The sequence below is a fragment of the Arctopsyche grandis genome, chromosome 10 (genome assembly GCF_051622035.1).
Source record: "Arctopsyche grandis isolate Sample6627 chromosome 10, ASM5162203v2, whole genome shotgun sequence".
Classification (NCBI taxonomy): domain Eukaryota; kingdom Metazoa; phylum Arthropoda; class Insecta; order Trichoptera; family Hydropsychidae; genus Arctopsyche; species Arctopsyche grandis.
Genome location: NC_135364.1, coordinates 3,245,688 through 3,273,168, shown reverse-complemented (window position 1 = coordinate 3,273,168; position 27,481 = coordinate 3,245,688). Strand labels below are relative to the sequence as shown.

Sequence of the window (27,481 nt, the reverse complement as noted above, 5' to 3'; positions counted from 1 at the left end):
AGGTAAAATTTTCGCAAACCACACAGACCAGGCGTGATGATACCGGCCAGAGCGGCGAAAGAAGCAACACCGGCAGTGCATTCTCTAACCAAAGTCCCCACCAGCCGATTAACGGCTCCAAGTCTAAAAGTGGTACAAACCAAAGTCGGAGTAGCCAGTCACTCGGAGCAGATCGTTGTACACGGTCAGACAGACAGGCGGTTACGATCCCGTTACCTGTCGGTAGGTGAAAAAAATAAATAAAAGATCGCGACTGTGTATTTTGGTAATATACGAAAACTGAGAAAGTCCCAGAATCGAGTGAAGCGACAGAAGCGGCAGGACTTGTGGACTTTTTGGAGGCCATCTGAGCGAAATCAAAAGTGGTCTTTCGAGTTTTCAGTGAGGTCCGACCTCTGGGTTTAATATATCGGTTGCCAGGCCAGAAGCATCGTGTGTGTTTGTGCACCAACGACACCTTCACCGGTTACTCGAGTTTCACCTGAAGACCTGAAGACATTGCCGTCTGCCTCTCACCAAGATGAACCATCTTCGCGCTATAGCTGGTGAGTTGCGATTTCGCGTCTGAAAGAGGCTCACGTTCGGTATCCATTTTTGGTACACATTTGTAGTTTTTACGTATTAAATCATACTATAGTCGATGTGTTAGATCTTAAACTATATTTAAAAAAAATAAATTACATAAACTTTTTAATGAATTGGTATAATATTTGTAATTTTTTTAATAAATGCGTGTATTATGGGCCAAAATTAATCATCTCATTTATTTTGCATATATTTATATCTAAAATTATTAAATCAAAATGATCGGTTTTTATTAAAAAATTTATAAGGTTATAAAATATTATTAAAGCAAATTATATTTTACTAGCGCTTAAATGTGACGCTAAAAAAGAGACGCTCTGATTAAATCACGTTCAATATTTTTATATGCATAATACATACATGGGCATTTTTTTTAAATAAATTTATTTATATTAAAAATTATATAAAATAATTAGATCAATTAATATTATATTATTATTTGATGGATTGATTTAAAAAAAATCTATTAAATATAGCGCATTCATTGCATGTACATACGTACATATTAATCAATACAATGTGATTCAAAATTAATAGTTTATTTTATTTTTAATTCGAATATGATATAATATAAAATATTTTTTAATTTTATATTATTTGGAATATATGCACATAATTATTTATTTATACTTATATATATTGACGGTTCAAATTACGATATCAATAGTAATGTAAATATAGCTTTGACGAATTACATAAATAATTAATCTGATTAAACTTTCTTCAATTTTGAATAAAATTATGGTCAGTTAAATATTATCATAATGTTTTGGACACTTTTGCACCGTGCGTATCAAATTATAATATAATATGTATGTACATCTGGCTGGCTTAGAACGGGCAACAATACGCAAAATAAATGTATGTATTATTCGTCGGATTTCTATTGAATGATTTCGCTTCAATTTGATAAATTATCCCGACCGTATTTTGAATGCGACACGTTTTTTCACGATTTATCGGAAAAGTAGTACTCGTTCCTATCGGAGTCGGCCCACTTTTCCCCAGAAAGAAAATCGGGTATTTTATCCTCATACGATCACGATTCTATGAATAAAGTATAGTCATTCAAGAGGCGATTTCTCGTTTTGAACAGGTTCGAACGACTTCTCTCAATCTTACCTTTTCCGTTATATAATAATTAAACGATCGTTAGTTATATCTATTTTTTTCGATATGTAACAAAGTTTATTCCGTACACATTTTTTACACTTGCGTAACTTACACTTTCTCGCTTCTAGGAGTCATCTTCGTATTTTTTCATTCTGAATTCGTTCATATTTTGGAAAGTTTTTTGTGTTTTTTTTATTTATTATTTATTTATTTAGAAACGTTTGACTAGTTTGGAACATATGCTGCTCGGAAAGTTTCAAAAGGTTTGTGGAAAAACAATAGACAGAGATCTCCGAAGCTAATCAAAGTGAACCGGTAGTGGTTAAGAGTTTCGAACAACTTCCTGGTAAAAAAATAAGAGGAATCTTAGTAGTTTTGCTGAAATAATCCCACGTTCACTTTTAAATGCGACCTTCACCTCGCATTATACATAATATAACATCTCAATACCTTTCACGAGTGATCTCATTCAAACAGCATCAAATTTAGATACTTGTACAAGGAATAGAAAATTCTACACATATCTGAGAATTAATAAAAAAAAAATCGACAATAGTTTCAAAAGTTGAATCACCGTTTCATATCAATTAAAAAAGCAATCATCATAAAATGTGATCTGCTTACGAAAAAAAAATTTCTCTTTAATGAAATTAAAAAAATATGGAGGCGTATTTGGACCGAATTTCTAATACAGAATTCATCGTAATAGAACACGATATACTTACGCAATTTTACGTAACAAACCCATGTGCGTAAAATATACGCCCATCACATACATATGTAATGTATGGAAAATGCTCGCTTTTCTGTTTCTACGCATGTTCATATACATATATTAAAATTAAATGCAATGAAAATTAATTAATCTGAAAGCGAAATTTCTCTAAAAAATTTCACAAACCGACACTAAAAAGTAAAAGTATGAAATCATTGTCATAATAGCATAATTGCAGAAGTCATGTAAATCGTTTCGTAATTGTTTGTTTTTGCATTTAGCAGTGCGTGTATGTATTTTTATACCCATGCTTATATAGCGTGCAGCGAAAGTGTTGTGCAACATATTGTATACGTACAAATCGAGATATCAATCATTTTCGAGTCGTCAATCGGAACATCATCAGTACATGACTTTGTACAAATTTAAATTTCCTTTTTTTTCGATGCATTTAAGTACAACAATAAGTTGCGAAGACGACTGGAGATTGTTGTAGAACAGAAACGTGTTCTGCGGGCAATTCACCATCGATGATTCTGTCCGTTGAAGGTCGTCTAAAAATCAATATCAAGTGTAAAATTTCACAATCCACCATTAACCTGAACAAACTGCAAAATACATAGACCGTATACCACGAGCGTGCACCGTTTTCTGTGACCTGAATAAGCACACTTTTGTTTGCGCAGCAAGGAAGGGAAAATTAATATAGGACCAAGCGATTTGACCCCTTTGTAAGGCTTTACAGGTTCACTATCGTTTTTAGAAGGCGGTACTATCACCTTCCATAGGTCAAGGTCTTTTATAACAGGTCATGTGACGTCACACTGCTAGGTCAAATATGGTTGCGGTATAAACTTTCTCATATAAGAGGATTTTGATATAATTTCTTTTAAAATTTCTACTCGTGACTTGGGTCTAAAAGTGCCATGTTGAAACGTTTAGAAATTTGTATGAAAGTTTTATGTTCGAAATTTTTCATATATGTACATATCTATGTATGTTCTAAAAATTTATTATTATAGCACTGATTATTATTTATTTAAAGTTTGGACCATTGTAATTATTTCTGTTATGTACAATAAATCGTTTTTAAAATATACAGGTAGTCCTCACATAACGACCGAGTTCCGTTCTTGATTGGCTCCCTATGCGACAACGACCTTAGTTGTTTTTAATTATTTCGAATAAAGGAAATGTTTTGAAAGAAAACTTTCTTACAAACTACAGAACATAGAGAAATAAAATTTATAAATGTTTTACAAGCTGAAAGTTCATTTATAATAAAAACCTTGTATAAAAGAACTTCAGCTGGAGAACTAATAGTAAGTCTAAAGGGTCGTAAAGTCAGACATGTTTGTATATATAATAGAATGTACATACATATGTATGTGTATGTAGATGTCAGATTTGTTGTAAATATTATAGTACAAGTCTGCTTTGACATGCGATCTTAGATGTAGATAGTTTGCCTTAATGAAACCAATCCTGTCGAGTAACTTTGTGACATCCCTTACTTTGTCAATCTTTGTTGTATAAAAAGTCATAAAATGTATGACAGTAAACAACAGCATACTATTGCTGCTGTTTCTTACTATTACAACTTTTATATCATACAAAAAATATCATAAAACTTTAGTGTGTTGCCAAATTATATAAAAAGTTTGTATCTATAATGAAAAACGTCCAATTAAATTGAAAAACATTATTATTTTTATTTTAAAAAATTAACTGATATTAATTATTTAATACCAAACTAAACTAAAGTTAGAAAAGTTTCTCCGTGTGAATCAAGGGAAAGCTTATAATTCGAAATTTTCCATGAAGATTTAATTAAAACCACAAAATCCTTACAAACAACCTATGAACTTTAATACAACGAACGCGTTGTTGTAAGATCGCAAACTCGTATCGAAATATTCGAAAATTTTACACAACACATAATTAATTATTATATAAAATCGTTGAATATGCATCGAAAATAAAAATGCAATTTTGCACGTATCCCAAGAAGAAGAACAAAAAGTCATTCATTAGACTTTCAAATAAATCGTTTTTTTTTTCACGAGAGAAAGAATTCGAATAAATTTTACATACATTATCAATCGTACAAAAACCGGAACGCCACTAGAAGTTTCTTTTATTTTTTTCACTGTTATTTCCAATCCAGTATAGTGACACTAGTGATTTTTGCAACAGAATCGCCACAATAATGATTTGCATAAAATATTCAATATTACTAATTATACACTGACCGTAAACCTTGATATTGACTATTCGCCGTTGACCGCGAACTACTCGCAAGAGCAATCAACCGCAAATTCGCGTTTGCAACAAATTATTATTACAGAAACCCTATCGGGAATTGTTCGGGGAATTTCATTAAACATTAGCGCATTTTCGCATTATTACGTTAGGCGTGCGAGAGATAATCTCACGCTACAATTTGTATTATATTATAATTTCACGAAGCTATTCGTCTTATGTGGATCAGCTGGGAGTATGGTACGTATACCGTGAGGACTTGAGTATTAGAGAAAGTTCAGTTCTACTTCCGGTTTGCGACTCCACTTCCGACAGGTCAGTTCGCCATGCTAGCAAATGCCGGTTATTATGTATCAAGTTAGTTATCGACCAGGAAAAAGCTTATTACTTCGGACGACAAATTGATAAAAACAATGAAAGAGACGGTGCACTTTTAATTTTGCAACATCGCATCTTTATTTTCTCACTTCGCGTTAAAGTTCTGGAAAGTGTGTGGTTAACTTTTATGCGTGTTGAATGTAAGAGGAACGTATCCGTAAAATATCAATGGCGATTAAGTTTTATAGTTTTTCACCGCATGAAGTCTATACATCAATAAAACGAAATCTTATTACGGGAAGTAATTGAATTTCGAATGTCGTTTCAGCATTTATGATTCTTCCAAAGTGGAACATTTGATATATTTAAGTTGCGGATCAGAAAGTATTTAATTGACCAAATCAAAGCTTTACAAACACATATATAAAGACAGATAGATACATCTGAAAACATTTAAATCATTATTAATTGGATTTACAGTACGTAAATTCTTCAAAGATAGCCTTCATAATCAAATATAATAATACTGCATTTTACAATCAATTTTGGTAGATTTTCTCTAAGATATTTAGATGATTTAATAAAAAATCTCAACGTATAAATATGTTAACTTAACTAACTAATAAAATTTCAGTTTGTAAAAAGTTGTTTAATACCATTCTATCCCTTCCAGAAGGCAACAAATCAACTCAGTTTAAACAGATTGAAGATAACTGATCTAAATTAAATTTTCATACATTAGACGCAATATAATTTAAAATCTTAGAATAGCATAATAAAGTTTGCAACTTAAATGAACAATTTGTGGTATTCAATATACAACAATTTAAATAAATGTTCGGTGACTAAAACAAACTGTCAGTTACTTTAATTCAATATATTTATGTATGTAGAATACTGACCAATTGATATATGTACCTATATATACTCATGTACATTAGCTTTATTATAATCATAAACCAATTATTATTATAATGATTGACAAAAATATTTTAAAGTAACTGACTATTTTATATTATTATATAAAATATATATATATATATATATATATATATATATATATATATATATATATATATACATATATATATATATATATATATATATATATATATATATATATATATATATATATATATATATATATATATGTACATACAATGTATAATACATAGACATATACACGTGATTAAATTGCGTACTCACACAATTTCAATTCAATGCTAATGCTAATTATCTTGTGTGTTATTAACTTTTAAACAAGATTAACAAAGCATACAAGCTTACGTGTGGGTTAAAGTAAAAGTGAATTAGCATATTCGTGTACGTATAGTCAACAAACACAGACGATTGATTCTAATAAATACTTAATGTTTCGTGTTAGACACTTTTATTTGCAATAAAATCATCGTTAAACTCGTACGTTCACCGTATGTATGTATGTTTGTACAAATAAGTTGAAAAAGTGGATTTCTTCTTTTGAAAAAATTCAATAAAACGAAACGGTTTCAAGAAGGTTTTCAGAAGAAAACAGCGCAGCAATAAATTATTCAAATGGATCATTATGCAATTTTGTAGATTTATTTTTCAATATTATAAAATCAGTCGATTACACGTACTGCCAGACTTTTGTTTTCTCCGAATTCATGAATAAAATATTCAGAATGGTACGCTATTTTTATACAAGTATTTACTATGAAAAAATACGCGAAAAAGAAATGTTTTTGAACTTTTTGCATACATGATAATGTATTCATTCAATTCCTATACACACATGTAGTGGAAACATACCGAAAAGTTTTCGTTTTGGATTTGATTTTCCAATAATATTTTACTTTGAAATAGTTGAATATGAATCATCATTTTTAAAATGGTAATAAAGGCATAAACTTTATATAGATGTTTTCCGTATACTGTAATGGAAGTACAAAATGAATTCCGTATATTCCTATGACATTTTGTATCTAAAATATCTGCACAATAGTGAAAGCGTGCATTTCTCCAGATGCAAATGTCAAAAGTTCAACACCGACCGGACAAAATGATACATTTGAATCACGTGACATTCAAATCAATTTTACGACCACTATAAATTTTCTACAAATTACCGATTTTATTTCAATTTTCAAAAATAGATAAAAAATGTCACAGTTTCCTATTATTAAAATAATACATATTTTAATATTACAAAGCTCCTCTCCGAGCTCCTAGCTTATATACAATATAATAAAATCCTATTATAATTTGCAAGGCATAAATTTCACCATTACACTTTCACGCACATAAAACCCCACAAACTATTCATTTTCATTAAGAGCTCGTATATGTATGTATGTATGTAGGAGAGTAAAATTTAATAATAGCCCGCCTCACGTATGAAAGCATTGTTGATTAAATTTTAGCCTAGTCATATTAAAAATATTCCACACTACCTGTATATAAATTAAAATTTAATGAAACAGAACCGATGAATATTAAAAACCAATTAAGTCTAATTGATATCTCCAAGTGCGTACCCAAGAATGACGTTGATATAAATTTAAACGGACTTGACGCGCAAACTTTTCGACAGTGTATATCAAATCAATTTTGATTAGCTTCTAATTTATTTAAATAAACACTATCTGCCAATTAAATTCACAAATCCTTTTCAAATTTTATATTTAATATGCAAAATAGTATGATTTATATGTAAAATCTGCACGTGAAGCGTTTGTGGAAAGTCGATCAAATTAATTCGAACGTATTCAAACAACAAACTATAATTGGATCTCCACATCTAATGCAAATACTGTATTGAAACCAAAATTTACTTTGAATTAATAGTATTTGTTTTCAGTTGCCCTGTTTGCCGTGTTAGCTGTGGTCGAGTCAAATCCCGTTGAAGAACCATGCAAGGTCAAATCGAGGGTCACAGCCGACGATAAATATTGTGACAAATATTGGGAATGCGATGGTGGACAACCAGTTGAATACGACTGTCCAAATGGATTGGTTTTCGCTGGAAAGCATCGAGGTGTAACCGAAGGATGTGACTATCCATGGCGTTCCAACTATTGCGAATATCCCAAGACGCAAATCAGTGAGTTTTTATTTATGTACATATTTTGTATTAGGGAGAAAATTCTGAAGATTATCCGAGGACGTCATCTTATCGGATTAACTGTCTATCGAAATAATAAAATGTATAAAGAGGAGAATCCCTAGTGACAAATTATCTTTTCATGTATGTACATACATATGTATAGTGCCCATGAAACTTGGTAACGACAAAATAAAAGAGGAAAAATACAAAACGACGAAAGAAAAAGGTTCATCGTTTATTATTTTTTGATATTTAATTGCTATCAAGTTTTTTGCTCCCTTTTATACATTAAAAATTAAGAACCTATAAATGAAGACTGATATTATTTACTATATATGTATTTAATAAAAAAAAACAAATGAATATTTACTATTAGTTTCGCCATGTTTAAGCTGTTTATATTACAAATACTGAGCGAAGCCGGGTAAAAACACTAGTTTACTATAATTTTGAAATGCTTTTCATTATTACTAAATTATGTTCATAATACATCTTATGTCTATTGATCTAATCTACCAATCATTTTCTATTTTACAATTTCAATTTAATTTTGTTAGTAATCACAGTAGTATATTATTCTTATGTTAATTTACAGTGTAATGGGAAAAAGAGCTCAAAACTTATTTACAATTCTGATAAATGCTCATAATACATCTAAATACATAATATTAATTAAAGACTCTATAAAGCCGATGACCTAAAGCAGATTGTGTTTAGATAATCTGTGTTTATACCTAGTTTACTATATGTGTATGTACGTTACATTAAATATATATCATACATAATTGATCATTATTTAGTAAATTTGTTATTTATGAATTTTACATTATAATAAACGTAAAATATTAATGTATTAATGGTATTTATGCATATGTGTAATAAATACCATTCTAAATATTGGTTCAACGTTTTGAAATATAAACAACTGATTAGTTGCTTGTCTTTCTTGAGATATTTTTATTTTATTTTTGAAGCAACAGACATTTTTTCTATAAATACATAATAAATATAGGCCCGTTTTTTGCCGGCTTTTTTTTAGGATTACATAGATCCTACGCAATGATATAATCTAATAAGGGTATGGCTTATAAAAAGGAAAAAAATAAAATGTATTTATAACGAAATCCAAGACCATATTTGAGACATGTTTATAAACAAAATTATTCATCATTGTATTTATATTTTTTTTTGCATGAACATTTATAGATTGTAATAAAAACTACTTCAAAACGTCGACGTATTCAAATAAATAACACATACAAGTTTTTATTACAATTTCGATGAAAAACTATTGCGCTTTTTTCATTCAAATCGTTCACCTGACATATTGAAATATAATTTTTTTTTTATATTCTATTTCGTGCAAAACATTCGATATGAACGTTTTGTTTTCATTGCATTTTTATATGAATTTTGCATTCTATACGTGAGCTTTTTATATTTATATTTGTATATACGTCAAAAGGCCCACACACTGACAGTTTTTGGGAGAAAATTCACGATAAGCTTTACGAAAATTTCGTTTCCGTGCAAACGTCGAAGAGGATTTAGCGGCAAATAACAAGTTTACAACATCAAGGGCGAATATAAAAAGTATTCGTAAACACAATAAAAAACATATTTTCATGTTTCTATGTATGTATATTTATAATATTAATATAAAGCCTCAATTTCTATGTAATCGATGCACCTTGAGGTTTTCTATACAAGCGGGAAATGGCCACTATAGGAATACTAATCACATTATTATTGCACTCTAACGGGCTTCCTTTATAATATAGAAACCGGAAGGTAAATAAGTTTAAATATATAACCGAAGCTTCCTGTGAAACAGTCAATTTAATTAGGTTCAAATTTATGTGACTCAATTGAATCTATACGTATTTCAAACAAATTTTCTTCGATAAATTCAGGAAAATCCAATATGAGCCATTTATTATTAGATTGACTTAAGTACGTTAAATGCGATGACTTACAGCCAATTTTCAAAAATGGAGAGAGGGAATACGGTCAATGAATAATTTGTATCGATTGGTAATGTTTTATGTATAGCAGCAAATGAACAGTCCTCGGAAAAGGACTCTTAAGTGTATTACAGAATAATTAAATCAAAAAGGAATCCTTGTATATTGGCTCAGGAATCCTTGTATATCTCACAAAATACTTACCGCTATTAGAATTTTATTTTATTCAGAGAAGATCCATTAAAATGTTTAAAAATTACATTCTGGGCAAATTTTTTAAAATAATTAATATATATGTATATATACATACATATATATATATATATATATATATATATATATATATATATATATATATATATATATATATATATATATATATATATATATATACATATATATATATATATATATATGGTGTATTTGTGAATAAAACACATAGTACGTATTATAAATAGAGAAAGACTGTTATTTAAATATCGATTCCTTGTTTCATATATATATATATATATATATATATATATATATATATATATATATATATATATATATATATATATATATATATATATATATATATATATATATATATATATATATATACATATATATATATATATATGGTGTATTTGTGAATAAAACACATAGTACGTATTATAAATAGAGAAAGACTGTTATTTAAATATCGATTCCTTGTTTCAACGAAATATTATCAGGTAATTTCATTATTATTTTTAAAGTCTTTAATTAATTGATCTAATTGTATATTCAGTCTATATACACATGTACATATTTTTTGTAAACATGTCAGGTTATATGATAAAACAAATAGCATATATGTATCAGTTTTTTGACAATAATCTAATGAGTTAATTAAAAAAAATCGACTGACATTGTTTTCAAGTCGATTCTAATATACAATTAAATAACACAATAACGATATACACTGCACATATTTTACAAAAATATGGTACCTATATTTATTTATTTTATTTCATACCAGGAAGGCATTACAGGTAAACCCCAATGCGCCTTCCTGGCCAAATTACAAACAATACAGCATTTTTTATTATATAAGTCGCTAAATTACGAGACACTGACTTAAACTCGACAATTAACGAGACATCTATGAATTGTACATACATTTTTATTGTAATATTTACATTAATCATACTCAAATAGTGGTGACATAGTGGGTAGGAAGGATTTTTAGCCAATTTTTAATCGGGAATCGTTTCAACAATGAAATCAGAGAAAATTGGCAAACTTTGATAGGAAACGATCAACCAGGAGTCACAAATCCTGGTCTGACCAGCAGCATTACAGATATACTCAGAAAAATTCTTTTCAATCGAGGTCAGCTCAAGGGATCGAACTCGGGGCCTCTCAGTGTTAAGCAGAAGCTTAACGACCGAGCCACGCTGCTGGCTATAAATTTGTTATTCAAAAATATATTAATAAATTGTATTCAAATAAAATAATTAAATGCAATAATATTCCAAATTTCCAATACAAAAAAAGTGCTCAAGGAAAAACGCCAAATACTAATCAAAATATTATTGGAATTTCTAAAAGAGGGATATTTCGATCAATTATTAATTCACAAACACATAACAATATGTATATTTTTGGAAAAGTGGTATCTAACGGTTCGTACATTATGACGCATAAACACAATACTGAATACAACAATGAGAAATAAGTATAGGTACATTTTCCTCCTTATATTTTCACTCGTCCATTGAAAGTGGCACGGCTTCTGAATACATTTCCATTTTTCAAACACGTATCACACTTGGGAAATGACGCATTTTCGTATATTTTCCGAGCCACTCCTGTCTGTCTAAATTTTGAAATTGTATACGAGACAAAAACCAAATCGAAAATAGGAAAAGTTTTGCGCGTGCGGAAACAACCTGTTGTGTGCGATAATGATTTGCAAAGTGTTGCAGCGCGATCGATAACTGCATGCAGTTGCATCTCTGTCTCGCCGTGAACGCATTTAACCTTAACCCTGTTTCAAATGTGATTTTAGGATGTGAATGTTTAATTTTCGAACTCGTTTTCAGATCCCCCTATCGGAGTGGAACATTGCGACTGGCTGTATGGAATTTTCGGACACGAAACATCATGCACTCGATATTGGACATGCTGGAATGGAACTGCAACGGAACAATTGTGCATCGGAGGGCTTTTGTACAATGAAAATGCTCACAGCTGTGACTGGCCCGAAAATGTAGAGGGATGTCAAAAGCATCGTCAGTATTTCAATTTATTTCTAACTTTCAATCATTTAAATTGAATTTCATTTAACAAGATTGGTTTTCCTATGACAGCTTTGTGCAACGAAGACGCCAACGGTAACGTTCCTTTGGGAAAATCTTGCAATCGTTACTGGCAATGTCAAGGTGGATATCCTCGTCTTCAAAGATGTCCTGCCATGCTCGTCTTCGACAGGTTTGTTCACTCAATTAAAAATTTATTTAACAAAGCGAACGTTTTCAAAATCAAAGAGCATACAAATTGAATAGGATATCAATAGAACTCAGCAGTGAAAACCGTTATCAAAGGAAACGCTTTGACGATGCTAAATCAAAACCATTCTGAAATTTCTTAATATAATAAAATGTACCGGCTTAATTAGTATATATTTCAGACAAATTATTCAAATACGACGTTACACAATCAACGGATATTTAAATTCATATTCTTCGTGTAAGCTTAACTTTCAGTATAGCGCAGTATGTTTTGTCACGATTGGACTGTTTAAAACTGGAATGGAAAGTTCAAAAGAGCAATTTGAAGTGAACTATGCAGTAAATACATATGTATAAAAAGAAAACTACCAATCAATGTTCAACTTGCAACAAAGAGCTAGAAAAATTAACAGCGAAGATATATGTACATATACATATATGCAGTACGATGTTTTATCGAATTTAAATAATACTCTTTAGGGTATTTAATATGTACTTTGAGTTTTATAATAACACACAAAGTACTTAAAGTATGAATACTTTTTTTTATACATTAAAATCGTAATCATTTCCAAAAATAAAATAAAACTGAACTTTTGATACAAAATTGCGTCGTTTAAAATTACCCTCGTGTCGTCGACATATGGGACATTTGCCGCAGGGGGTTTTGAACTAAAATATATCAAAACGTAAAATAAAATGCGACAAAACTTCCACACTTTTTACTTGGAAAATCATACAAGGATAACGCTGAAATTACTCAAATTTTAATTAAAAACGATATTGATTTGAGGTCACGTTCATAATAATTGATCGAGACTAGCACAGTATAAATTTTACCGATGCATAAACATGCATTCGACCGTAATAATTCTCAGTAATTTTGACCTAGCAATTAGCGGAAATATTTCGAATTAATTAGTAGCATACCGTTCAACGGATAAACTATGTGGTTTAATTAAAATTATAAATTTTGAAATCATACTACTATGTATGTATGTATTTGTTCATTTTCAATTTTCATAGTGTTTTATGCATACATATGTATGTATGTTTTATATCAGTTTTATCAGTTATTAACTATAGTGGGTCAGTAACTTTTTAGTTACTGTCCCACAATCAGTAAATACTTCCTTCTTCGGTCAGTAAACGGTCAGTACTCTATTCTTCATCTTTTCATTGGTTTCTTTAAAATGTCCGTTCCATTACACAAGAAAACCACTTGCATATTTTTAGGCTACTAAAAATCGTATCACAATAAATCTTCATGTATCAAATTACTCACAAATAAATTGACCATTTAATTAAAACACCCACCCAAATTTACTTACCATTTAAAGTAATTATTACCCATGTATTATATACGCCAAATATTAAATAGTGTTTAATATTAATGACCAATCAAATATAAACACTTTAATTGGATAAATGTAGGAATTTTAATTATTAACATGCATTTATTTTATAGTGGCACCCACTTTGTATGGAAAATTATATTTCTAATGCTATTTTATCAAGCCGTATAAAGTATATTTTTTAATTGGAGGATATATGTATGTATGTAGAGTAAACAATTTATTTAAAAGCTTTGTTAAAAAGACCTTTACAGTTTAAATTTTTAATAAATTACTTTATATCATCAACCACGTATGTATTTATATAGTATTCATTTAAAAATATACAATACACAATTCGATGGTAAGTATTAGTAAAATTTAAATTAATAAACATAACTTCAATTGTCTGGTGTAAAATTCAATGAATTTTAATCACAAAGGTTGTCGACGTCATCCTCTACTATAATATTTCTTACTGAAAACAACCTCATTTACTGGTACTTCAACCCAAGAAACACTCGCTGAGACACTGGAGACAGCCTGTATAAACACCGATAAGATAGTTTAGTTTAATATAAAACAACAAATTCAAATACATCCAAGATTCATTCTAAAATCAACATTTAATCGTACACGCGTACAATTCACTTTGAATCTCCATTTCAAAATGTAATAACGCACACATCCGTTCAACATTCACATTTCTTCATTTCTATTCAGTTGAAATAAAATAGCCATAGTGAAATTTCATCGTCTGCATCGCTTCGGGATTATTTCCAATGCCAGTGCAATATTATAACGTTGCTCTCAACTGTGAAATCTGAGATGAATGCGCCCTTTGTTCCCATCTCGCTGCAAGTCGATGCACCTGCACTCATATCCTGGGATCAAATAAAGTGAATATCATTTAAATTAAACATTTCACATGCAATTAGCGAGACGACGTCAAAGTTGAACCACCCCGTTGTGAATTATTCATAAAAGTCGCTAAACCGTACAAATTGCACACAAAATTACTCGATAACGACTCTCTCGCTCTCGGAAAATCTCTATTATTTCATATTCGATTCAATTAAACTAGCACATTCTCAAGTTTCATACAATGTCCGATCTATTATATAATATAAATTCCAGGAAAATCTCAAAGGAAAGCGGACACATACAGCCATTGTTCAAAAGTATCATATACACGTCATGCTTTTGTTCGTTTTGAGTATGAAAAATGCTATATTTTTTAAGATAGACATGCTTTGTAGATATTATATCATATGCGAATGTATTATATTGCGTTGCGAGTTCGTCATGATACAGCGTCAAAGTGTGAAATATTTTCATTTCATCGCAAACGTGAAAAGTACGGTAGATTATCCGTATGATTTATTAGCGTGCGTATGAATCGATTTGTACGAGAATAATATGTTGTGTTATATACAAACATATGTATGTATGTACATATGTAGATGAAAAGTACAGAAGGTTTTATATTTTTAATTCATTTAAAATTTATTTATTTCATCCAATGGCACTTTCATCAGTCGATAAATCTCATTCAAAATGTACACGATATATATGTTGAAAATGTTTAATTAAACTGTAATAATTTTTTTTTCAAATTAATTAAAACGAAAAAATATATCACCGAAATTATTCGGAGTACAATTTCTTATTGCGTTTAATTAAAACAATGTCCGTTTTGGCTTAAGTGCCCCTCATAAATCTAGACAACTTGTGTAGTTCACTTACACGTAATTGCAGGAAAATACGAGTTCAAAAGCTTCACCGTGAGCTTTTAATTCAATTCCAAATAAGCTCGTTAAATTGTGAGAACGAAACCGAAAGTTCCGGCGTTTATTTATTTTTATACGTTTTTTTATTATACCGAAAGCAATTGTTCAGTTTATTTTTCTTATAAATATAAAAAACATCTAGGATTGTACTAGTTGATGTTTTAAAGCTTGTGAAAGCTTGCTTTTGTGAAAGAAATGTGTGGAATATATTTGCATATTTTTGTTCACAAACACATCGGAAAATCGGCTGATATATAAATTTTGCAATTTACCGTCAAATTTCAGAAACCGGTAAACGGCAAATGATTTTTCATACTACCGATATACCGATATTTACTAGTAAATAAAAAAAGAAAATGTATTTCCTTATTTGGATAGCGTTTGTATGTGATTTATTTGCTAGAAACGTTAAACTAGATCAGCGGTTTCCAAACTTTATGCTACTACGCCTCCCTAAAAAAAAATTTTTTTTTCCGCGCCTCCCTACCTCTTATTTTTTAATAGATATAATAATATAGACACGTTTTAAATAATAAACCTTTATTTAAAAATAAAATACTGAACTCTACAATAGACAGAATAATAAAAAGGTTTTGCTATAACATAAATTTATACGAACACGTACATATATTTATTTTTATATTAAATTACTAATTAAACTACATCTAACACATCAAAATTGAATGCGAAGGATGTTGTTGTTTATTGGCACAAAGTTTATCAAATCTTGGGGGCAATATGGAGAGTGCCACTCGTTTTCGACTATTAACCTGGCTCGATATTTGGTTTTCATTGCAGCTAGTGCCGAAAAGCCCGTTTCGCATAAATAAGACGTTACGACCGGTAGCAGCACTTGCATTTCTTTGCAATACAAAGATTCATACTCTCCACTAAGATTCATCCGAAATTTAATTATGGTTTCATTTTGAAACTTTTGTTTTAGTGAGCTATCGCATGATAATTCTATCAATTTTTATTTTTCGATGGTTGTCAGCTCGAATTCGTCTTCTTCATTGTAGTTAAATTGATTCTGTATCCACAAAAACTTTGAGAAATCAAGGTCTTTGAAATAATTGGAAAAATGCAGCACTAAAACATCCACAAGTGTTCGGTAAAAATATTTTTACTTGCTTCAATATTGGCTGGGGCCCAGAAATCTTTGGAAAGTGAAAACCTATCCAACTCATTCTTTTGTAAATTTGATTTCCATAACTTTAATTTTTTAATGAAAGCTTTTACTTTGTCTTTTTGAACAAGTGGGTGTATTTGTGATCCCTGCATTGATTTATTTAAACCGCTCAATTTTCCAAAAATTTCAACCAAATAGGCAATTTTAACAATAACATTATCGTTCGTCCACAAATGTGCCTCTTCATGTTGGTTTTCTTCGAGAAAGGTTGCTATTTATTCTTTGAGTTCAAACACCCTTTAGAATCATTTTTGCACGAGATTGCCAGCGAACTTCACAATAATACAAAAGTGAGGTATAATTAGCTTCCATATCAGCACACAGCTTTGCAAACAGCCTTGCTCTCAAAGGACTATTCTTAATGTAGTTTATAATTTTTATAACTTTTGTAAAAATGCTGTTCAGTTCCTTGCTCATATTTTTTGACAATAGAGCTGCTCTGAGAATCATACAGTGTGTCCAGTTAGCATGTGGTGCTTTCTTTTTGACCAATGCTTTAAGACCTGCTTTGTGTCCGGACATTGAGTGAGCTCCGTCGGTACACAGTCCAACGCAATTATTTCACTTTATGTCGTTTTCTTCAAAAAAACTGTCTAAAAAATATGAAGTTTTATTTATTTATAGATATTATGGTATGAAAATTATTTTTTTATTAAAAAGTTTTGGCGCCTCCCCTGGCATTAGTCCGCGCCTTTTTCTTTTTAACCGTATTTATTTATTTGAAGTTTGGACCATTTGGAAGTTTAATATAGTAGTAATCCACAATATGCCATTTGCCAATTTTTAATCAAATATTATGCAATAATATGCCTGTATATTTATTTATTTAAAGTTTAGACCATAGTAGCATTACATGAATTCCTAATGCGCCACGATGGTCAAAAATATAACAGAAAATAAACAAAACAATAACTTAGATTTACTAATTATAGTTTTGTTAAGTATGTTAGAGTATACATAGTTGTTAGTTTAAGTTTGCAATTGTTAATTGTAAAATTGTTAAATAATTCATTAGCAATTTGCTATATAATAAATAAATAAAAGAAATTAGACATGACAAAAATAAAACATATAGTATATACACAAACAACAAATTTAACACAATCATAAAAATAATAAGCTATGTATATAATAGCGGATAATAATAATTATAAAAAAACAACAAAGAAGGAAATGTCTTATAAAAGAAAAAAGAGAAAGAAAAATAAATATAAACATATATACATATGTAAACTTAATTCGTGATAAAATAGTTTGCGGCAAATACCGATACATTTTAAAGTTTACCAGTATTTAGCGATAAACCATTATACCGGTATTGCAATCCGTACTATTGTATAAAGATAAATATTTACCCGTTTCTAAACATGGAGCTTTCAATTCAGAACTACCATATTTTATTGTATATCTAAATTAAAGTGTAGATGGTTTTTAGAAAGAGACTTGGAAGGTGCTATTTTTTTTTACTTTTATCTGTTTGAGTAACACCTTTTTTGCCCAGCTTTAACATTTGTTTGTTTGTTATACAAAATCTACAGTTTAAACTTGAAACAATTAAAAAAATTCATAGACTTCTCATTTATATACTACCTGTAGGTATGTATATGTAGATTACAAAACCTTCAAGAAAATTTTTATTTTTATTCATTTTCCAACTTTCATCTAGAAAATATATATTTTCGTCGACGAAGAAAAGTAGAAAAACTAAAAAAAGCAGTTCATAAAATTTCATATTCATCTCAATATATGTATATATTTTTAAGTGTATCTACGCACATACATACATACATACCTGTTTTGCGAATGTCAACCTTTCGACTAACGTCATTCAAATTCAAGTGTGACGCAAACGATGCATTCGATTGGAAAAGTCCAACATATCATTTGCACTCGCAGGCAAAAGGTTAATCATACGTAAAATGACCCGTACACTTTGCTAACCTTACTTTTAAACACGTTCAATATCGATTTGCGCAGTCAGGATGCACTATGGAGCCCACCACAATCAAGATTCAATTTAATGGATTCTCGTCGCGAATTTAAATAATTCGCAATTTCACAATAAAAATTTCACCTTGAGCTAATACAATTTCGAAGAAAGAAATTGCATTAGATTCAAACAAAAAGTCTCAAACGCCGCTAGGCAGTCAGCAGTACACAATAACAGTTGTTGACTTACCCAAGTTCTAGTTACTTTTACCGGAAAGACCCCCGTTTATATGTATTTTTCTTGCATATTTTGACACGACGAAGCAAAATAAACAACTCCCTCAAAACATTCCCGGCCAAGAGCACATTCAAAGTTTATGCGCACATATTTACAAAAAAAAAAAACTCGAGACATGCAACGGTTTCCTCGTCGAGCGTGTAAACTTTTACGTCTGAATTATTATGGAATTTAAAATTTAAATTTTAAATAAACTCGAGTTTATTTTCAAATAGTGGTGCACATCGTCCGTTATATTATAATATAATATAATATGTTGTTCGTGGAGAAGTCCGTTTAATGAATAGTTGAACACGAACATGCTTATCGAGACGAAAGCTCGCGTCATATTCATTCTTCTCGGCGCGCATACAAGTCCGTTCACGTGAAAGCTTTCACACAAGCTTACATGTCTTTTCACTGGAGAAACTTCAAAAGGAAATACATTATCGATTCGAATGAGGGTACGTTCGAATCAAAAACAACATCGGACGTACTAAATATAGTCTATTTGCATTCAAGTGCGATAACCTTTGGCGATGGTAAGAAAAAACGGGGTTTTACACAGTTACATGGTTTCTTTCAGATTAATAATGCTTCAGTAATAAAATTCGACTGAAATAGAAACCGATATGAGTATGAGGGGATTTTTCAAATAAAAGACATATTTTTTTAGTGAATTTTAGAATTCTATAAAATAATATCCCATATCAAAAACACTGGCTATTATTCCATTTTATATACACGTTGTTATGGAAATGTAGAATTCCGTCAGCGTTCAATTACAAACATCTGAAAATTGCACGAATTCCATACGCTATCTAATTCATGCGACTTTATGCATAATTCAATATAATAAAATACACACGTAAAAATATTTATCCCTTCAATATTAGCCACACACACACGTACAGGTAGCGCGAATATACGAGGCAATAAGCCAGTAGTGTATTTCCTCGGAAAATATAAAGTTGGGAAGCGAGCTAAAGAGTCCGGGGGATGAAAACGTGCGGCAGAGGAAACACTTCCTGGGGGCGAGATAAGAACATCGGGGAAAATAGAGTCCTATTGTGCAAATAGCTTCGAAATACGAAATAGCAAATTGTATTCTCTCCTTCTGATCATATTCATATTGTACTATCAGAAGAAGATGAACATTCTAAGCGAACAACATAAAATAAAGTACCACCTTGAACAGGTTTATTTTTATTATCCGAGGCGGTAGATTTCATCTGAAACGACGCTTACTTTTAAATTTTTAAAATGACCTTTAGTCTCATTCCTGAATTAATTGTCCACGTTTAAATTGAATGCGGTAGATTTAACCCGTTTATTGCATACGCGATATTAAAGCTTGTTTTCCGCAAAATATTATTTTCGCTGTTTGTTTTTCTTTCTGTGTATTGTAAGCATATTCAACTTTTAAACTATAATATTGTAAAGTTATTCCATATACAGAGCTGGAAGATATATAACTTTTTTTAATAACTTATTTGTTTAATTAAATTTCAAATTATTTCTCAAAACAAGCTACATATGTAGATAGGTACAAGATTTAGTCCTTAGTCGTGTGATACGATTTCGTAAATAAATTTTTTTGTCCGTGTTTTGTGACAAAAATTATACATACATACATATATAACAAAATCATTCTTTTTTATTGTACTTAAATTTTTGAGCAAATAAGCATATTGAGATTTTCATTAAGTTTTATATGATTTTATTCATATTCCTTCAAATTTTGTCACCGAACCTCACTCTCAAAGCTTACTCCAACCATTTATTATTACTAATGAGTTGGTCGAAACCTATTTCAATATTTTTTTTGAGTTTTGAAATTATGATAGGTCATTTCGTAAGAAAAATCAACAAAAATGATTGTAAAGAATATATTTATACAAATCTAATATATAATTTGGAAAGAGACTTTGTATATACATATGTATATACAGACCTTCGTTCGTTGGGTCGTAGAAATCCTCAGTAGAAGTCATCGAACAGATGATTCGATTTTTTTCGATTTAAAGGATTCAAAGTCCACGGGGAAAAAGGCGCCAAGGGCGAAGCCCTAGGGGGCGCAAGTGCTGGATTATGGTATACATATAATTTCGTATACATATAATTATTTTATAAGAGACTTTCTATATAATACACATGTTTGTTTGTTCGTGACAGTCAATTAAGAAATAAAAAAAATGATTATTCAAATAAATTTATATAAAATATATCTATTCAAATAAATTTATATAAAATAAATCTATTCAAATAATTTTATATAAAATAAAACTATTCAAAAAAATTTAATAGAATGTTTACTATTAGATTAGTCATGTTTAAGCGGTTTATAATACAGTCGGGTAATACAGCTAGCTATATATGTATGTATATTTATACAAATTATATGTATATTTATAGAAATAATATTTTCACGTTTTGAATATCGAAATATTTAAAATGTGTTATTCCTGCATAATTCACAGGATTTCCCTACACTTGAAGTATCGCTTTAATAACATGGTGTTTTCATCCATAACATTCGCACGTGTTAAATTCGCATGTAGAAAACATCGTGAAACGTGTAAATATTTTCGTAAAATAAACCTACACAAAAGATACGAATCAACAAAATAATAGTATACGTAACAATTCGAACCAGTATTTTGTGAAAGAATAATACCAACATTACCCGTTGAAATACGGTCATGCATTTTTTTGTGTAATTATTTACGTCATATAAGCAATCGATATACGTCAAAGTATATTTTCAGGCGAACATAAAACACTTTCCAACTATAATACAATTTTTTTTATTAAATTTATTTCCAGACGTTCTCTCCGTTGTGTAGTACCACCTACTGATGACTGTGATATTCCTACAACTCTTCCACCACCACCGGAAGAAGAATCAGAAAATCAAAACATTCCCCAAGTAATATCAATACAAATATTAAATTATTATACCACTAACATCATAATCTAATCATTGAATCGATTTTCAGAACGCAGGAAGACCCAGCAATCGTAACAGGCAAGAAGGAGAGTCCCAAGCATCTCCTCAAAACAGCAACAACAGACCAAGAAATTAATTAAACATTTCTTAATTTTCCAAATAAAACAAAAAAAATACAGTTTAAGTTTCAGACTGCAGTCAGCGCTGTTTTTTTCTAAATTATTTATATTTTTTTATAATGAATCACCTCACAATTGTGTGTGTTCGCTGTTAATCTAAACTACAAATTTGTAAGTTCACTATAATACGTACAATGATACAGCTATTTGCCACGTTTATATTTTTTAGTATTAGTACCCATCACAATGATTCGAATCATTGTATTTATAGATTATAAGATTTACAAAGTGTAAAATAAATTTAGTTTTTAATTTAAAAAATGTTGTTTTTGTCTCAACCAACTTTCATTTAATTTAATTTACGGTCACGATAAACGCCAAGATAGTACAAGTTGATGAACCCATTTGACTAAACGATGCAAATTTCTTAAGATTAGCTAATCTCGGCTTATTTTACGGAAGATTAAAAACAATTATGACAAAGTTTATACATACATACACATACTATGAATACTGTACGTAAAATAATTGTGGCAAAAAATTAAAACGCATTAAAAATATTTAACAAACACTACAATTATTTAATGGATAACACAACAAATCCAAATTTTAAGTACACAAATCAAATCATAAGTTCAATCTACATACATGTAAATAGTGGACTGACTTTAAGCCTTAAAACTATTATAACATTTTCGAATCTAAACCATTCAAGATAACGTTTACATGAATCTTTCACTTCAAAAATATTCAATGCATATCATAAATACATAGGATATTTTTTAGCGTTTATTATATTTACATTGATATATCAAAATTATTGTCGTATTGCCATCTAAAAATATAAATATACATAAGAGCCATTTTATACATATGTATGTATTTGAAAGTGACTCAAATTTTCTCCATTGCGAGAAATATCTCGCAAAACGTTAACTATAATGTTTTGCGTTTAAAAATTAAAACAATATTTTAAAATACTGGTGGCCTGTAATACGTTTATTCTGGTTTTCCGAGATTCTGGATTATATCTAATTAAAATATGTGATAACAATTTGTGAATTAAGTCACACAGAAATAGTATTTTTGGAAGTGAAAATTGGACTTCCACCACTTTTAAATATAACGGTAAATATATACAAAAAATAATCGACTGAACAAGAGAACGTTTTCATAAATCTTTTTCTTGAGTATCAAAATTACTGTCGTTTTGTCGTTTAAAAAAATACATATAGATAATATGTATATTTATATATTTGAAAGTGGCAAATATATTAATATATATTTTATATTACGGTTCTATATTTGAAAGTGGCAAAAGTCCACTTCATTTCGAGAAATATCCCGCAAAACATTAAATATGTTTTGCGTTTAACAATATTTTAAAATACGTGTGGCTTGTATTTAAAATGTAATACATTTATTCTGGTATTCCAAGATTCTGGATATATCGAATTAAATGAAGTGATAACAATTTATGAATTAAGTCAAACAGAAATAGTGATATAAACTGGAAATTGGACTTCCACCACTTTAAAATATAATGGCTCATATTTGTATTAAATAAAATAATTATTATTTGAAGATTTAACGTACAGTCAGTCCGCAATATAGAGTCAAAACTCGTGCGAAAAATGTATGTAACTTTGTATTCAGTCCGTCATATATGTATGTATGTATGTAATAATACAGCTATAAAGCAATGATTTATTTATTTATTTAAAGTTTGGACCATTGTAGGATTACAGGAATACCTAATGCGCCACAATGGTCAAAAATATAACAGAAAAGAAAAGAAACAAAATAATAACAGAAGAAATTAGACATGACAAAAACAAAACATATACATATACATATGTATACACAAACAACACATTTAACACAATCATAAAAATAATAAGCTATATAATAGCGGATAATGATAATAATAATTACAAATTATAAAAAACAGCCAAGAAGGGAATGTCTCATAAAAGAAAAATAAATATAAACATATGTATATACACAGACAAAAATACATTTATACATAATCATAAAAAAACAATAGCCATTAATAATAGAAGATAACGTAAATATATCAAATATAAAATAAGGAAGGAATGTCTTGCACCTACAGCCAGTTCCAATAAATAAGAACCAACTGCAAATACACAAAACCTCTGTGAGGCCCAAATGGAAGAGAGTAAATCAAAATTCCACCCATAAATCACAATAAATCTTGAAAGCAATGATGAGCGCAGGCTACCAGACAATAATATCCGACAATTTACGCTCACTAAGGAGGAAAATATCAAATTCAGACTCAGCAGCAACGATTTCATTAAGAAGTCGAATAGCTCTTGGAAAAGGAGCCATTCGAAAAATAACTGTATGATCAGGAGGTACAACCATCAAATGATGATGTCTACCACGTACATAATTATTAGGGACATAAAGTGCCACCTGTTCCAGCAACAACGGGCATGACGTATTACCTTGTAGTAGCTCAAGAACAAAACGAATTAATGAGAAGTTTCTCCGAAGTTCAAGGAAATTATACCCAAGCATGTCCAACAATATGATAACAATATTCGTCAACAATGACTCTACTACTTTCACTTCCGCAAGAAATACTATGACTTCAACGCTTGAACACAAACGAATGATCGGAATTTAAAAAAAATATTATATGTATGATACATATGTATATTCGTATTTGTATTCTAAATAAATTTCATAAACAAGCAAATGTACTCTATAATGGCATAGGATTTTACGCAAGCGGAAGCGTAAGTTTCATCAACGGAGAGCGACACCTGAATGTCACAACTAATCGATGTCGATAGCCTTTTCACACAGACAGGTAACGTGTGCGAAACGCTCGTTCGTCTTCCGGTGCGTCACTTCCGGTTGAAACATTCACCGTGTAAACATGCAAACAGTGCCATTTCATTATGGCGTCGACCGACAAAGCTCGCATGAATAAAACCGAGTAGAGCTTTTGTGTCCGGATGCTTTGTTCACGGAAAGCGCTCGACTAGTGAGTGTGTGATTCGACCGAAAAACCGGAAGTCGGTTTTCGAGGGAAAACCGGCGCGAATTGCACACCGCTACCCGTTCAGCTGAAATATTGATATGAATGCGTGCACAAGTGGCTGCTGCGCTCCCCCGCTCAACTCTTGTCCTATCTCGGAAAATTGTTCATCTTTAAATCAATTGCAATTATATATGTAGGTATTGATCAAGATTACAAAACCGAAAAGCTTAGTATTTTAAAAGATAATTTATTTCTTAAACTAGCTGAATCCGGCATGCGTTGCAATACCATAGCTCTTTAAAGTTTCATCGCAATCGGATATAGGAACGCATACGTGGCAGACAAACATTAATTTATATATATATATATATATATATATATATATATATATATATATATATATATATATATATATATACTAGCTGAACCCGGCATGCGTTGTAATGCTACAATAACGCAATTCCCGTTCCCGTTTTCGTTCCCGTTCCCGTTCCCATTTGTTGGAAAAACGCAGACAGCGAACACATTTGAATTTATTGCGTTGCAATGACACTCATTCCCGTTTTTGGACGATTTATTTTCACAGTAATCTTGCCCGACATGCATACAACAAATCCTGAAAGTTCCATCGTAATCGGTTCAGTGATTTAGGAGCCTATACGAGACACACACAGAAATTGTATATAGATATAAGGATTTTAATAAAAATTGAACCATCAAAAGTCGCAATCATGCGTAAATACTTTATGTTCAACTGATTTATTGCTGAAGCACATCATAGCTTTTCGACTCCATTTTGAACGTATGTACTTGTAATGAATTATGAAACTTCTCCAATAATTTTTCCCGAGCTTTTTGAAGAGGATAGAATTTTAACGGCACTTTTAAACAATATTTATTTCACAATATTCAAGCAGATTTTTCTTCTACTCAGTAAACAAATATATTTTAATTTTAACATTTTCTACCTACATAATCCATCATAATATTGAGAATAATTTGTGCACAATTATTTTTCTTTGTCTTTTTAGAACAAATAGTAACTAACAGTGATACAATTTGAGCTAATCTCTTAAACATCTTATTCTACCTATGTATATACATAACCATATTCTCACTTTATTTTTCAGTAATTTATTTATTTGTACGTGATAAAGCTTCAATCAATTTATCGACGTGTAAATAAGCACATACACACATACATACATAAATATACTAAAGAAGATTTATAAAAAATATAAAACATTTATTAAAGTATTTTTATAAAACACTATAAAAAGAGTTACTTTATGTGTATATATGTATATGTGCAGGTTTGATTCTTCGTTCCGTGTATATATGTACCTTATCATACCTATCATACCGTTCATATCTACTAATTTTAATATTTCTAATTGAGCTTTATGTGTTATACTTTTTTTAGCTGGATTTTACTATAAACCTTTAAAGCTTATAATTACATTTTCATCCTATATCATATTTCCCAGTAGACTCGGAACACTTAAAATAACATAAAACTTTTTCAATCTTAAACCACTAAATCGATACAAAAATGAATACGATTCTCATATTTTATTGAAAAAAAATTCTATTAAGATAGACTACAATGACTTTTTTGCAGCTTATGAAGATCTACATACATACATACATGCAATAAGAATACGCCTACACGTGAAAACGATAAAATATATGTCGCTGAAATACATAAATTTAATAAATAAACGTGCCATCTGAATTGAACCATTTATTTTCATTAACTCGCTTGTTGTATTCAATTTACATAGGTCACAAGTAAACAGAAACTAATAAGCTTTTGATTTAAATATACATTTCAAGGCGAAACTTTACACACAAATAAAAAACATATCGATTTCAACGGCGCAAAAAAATCGCATAAATAATTTCCCTATTGAAATCCATTTCAAATAATGTACGCTTAGCATTCATTCCATATACCCACATACTACATATATACAAAACGTAGTAACACTATATTTAGAAACATCAAACGCACGAACAAATCAATACGATCATACTTACGATCGCTATACCAAAAACGAAGAAACGTCATCGAAACGTTTTTATTAAAATTATATTAGACACACTAAAACGAACCCATCCAATTATGACTAGTACATATATAACATATGTACGTACGCTCGTTAAATTATAAGATATAGAGCGAATATATTGTCCCTACGGGCATTATATACAGATGACATAACGAATCCAATATCGCGAGTACCCCGAACGTTCGTGTCGTTATAACATAAATGTGGCGTTTATGTAACGCTGTGGCTGTAGTTTTCTCGGAGAGCCATCGCGTTTGACGTGTACTTTGCTTCCCCAGGACCCGTC

The 27,481-nt window shown here is 30.0% G+C and overlaps 1 protein-coding gene across 1 annotated transcript; it reads left to right on the top strand.

The window, feature by feature from the left end:
- On the top strand, positions 1-22,217 carry LOC143918243 (protein obstructor-E-like). Its single transcript, XM_077440021.1, has 6 exons — positions 1-545; positions 7,833-8,075; positions 12,112-12,300; positions 12,379-12,499; positions 21,865-21,967; positions 22,038-22,217. The coding sequence occupies exons 1-6, from the start codon at positions 521-523 to the stop codon at positions 22,122-22,124; spliced, it is 768 nt and encodes a 255-aa protein (XP_077296147.1). The 5' UTR covers positions 1-520; the 3' UTR covers positions 22,125-22,217.
- Positions 22,218-27,481: the final 5,264 nt, after the last annotated feature.

What these genes read in the sequence shown, in the direction of transcription:
- LOC143918243 (XM_077440021.1), top strand. Translation starts at nt 521, where the DNA reads ATGAACCATCTTCGCGCTATAGCTG. An exon ending in ATATCCCAAGACGCAAATCA is followed by an intron (nt 8,076 to 12,111) that starts GTGAGTTTTTAT and finishes ACTCGTTTTCAG; the next exon opens with ATCCCCCTATCGGAGTGGAA. An exon ending in GCCATGCTCGTCTTCGACAG is followed by an intron (nt 12,500 to 21,864) that starts GTTTGTTCACTC and finishes ATTTATTTCCAG; the next exon opens with ACGTTCTCTCCGTTGTGTAG.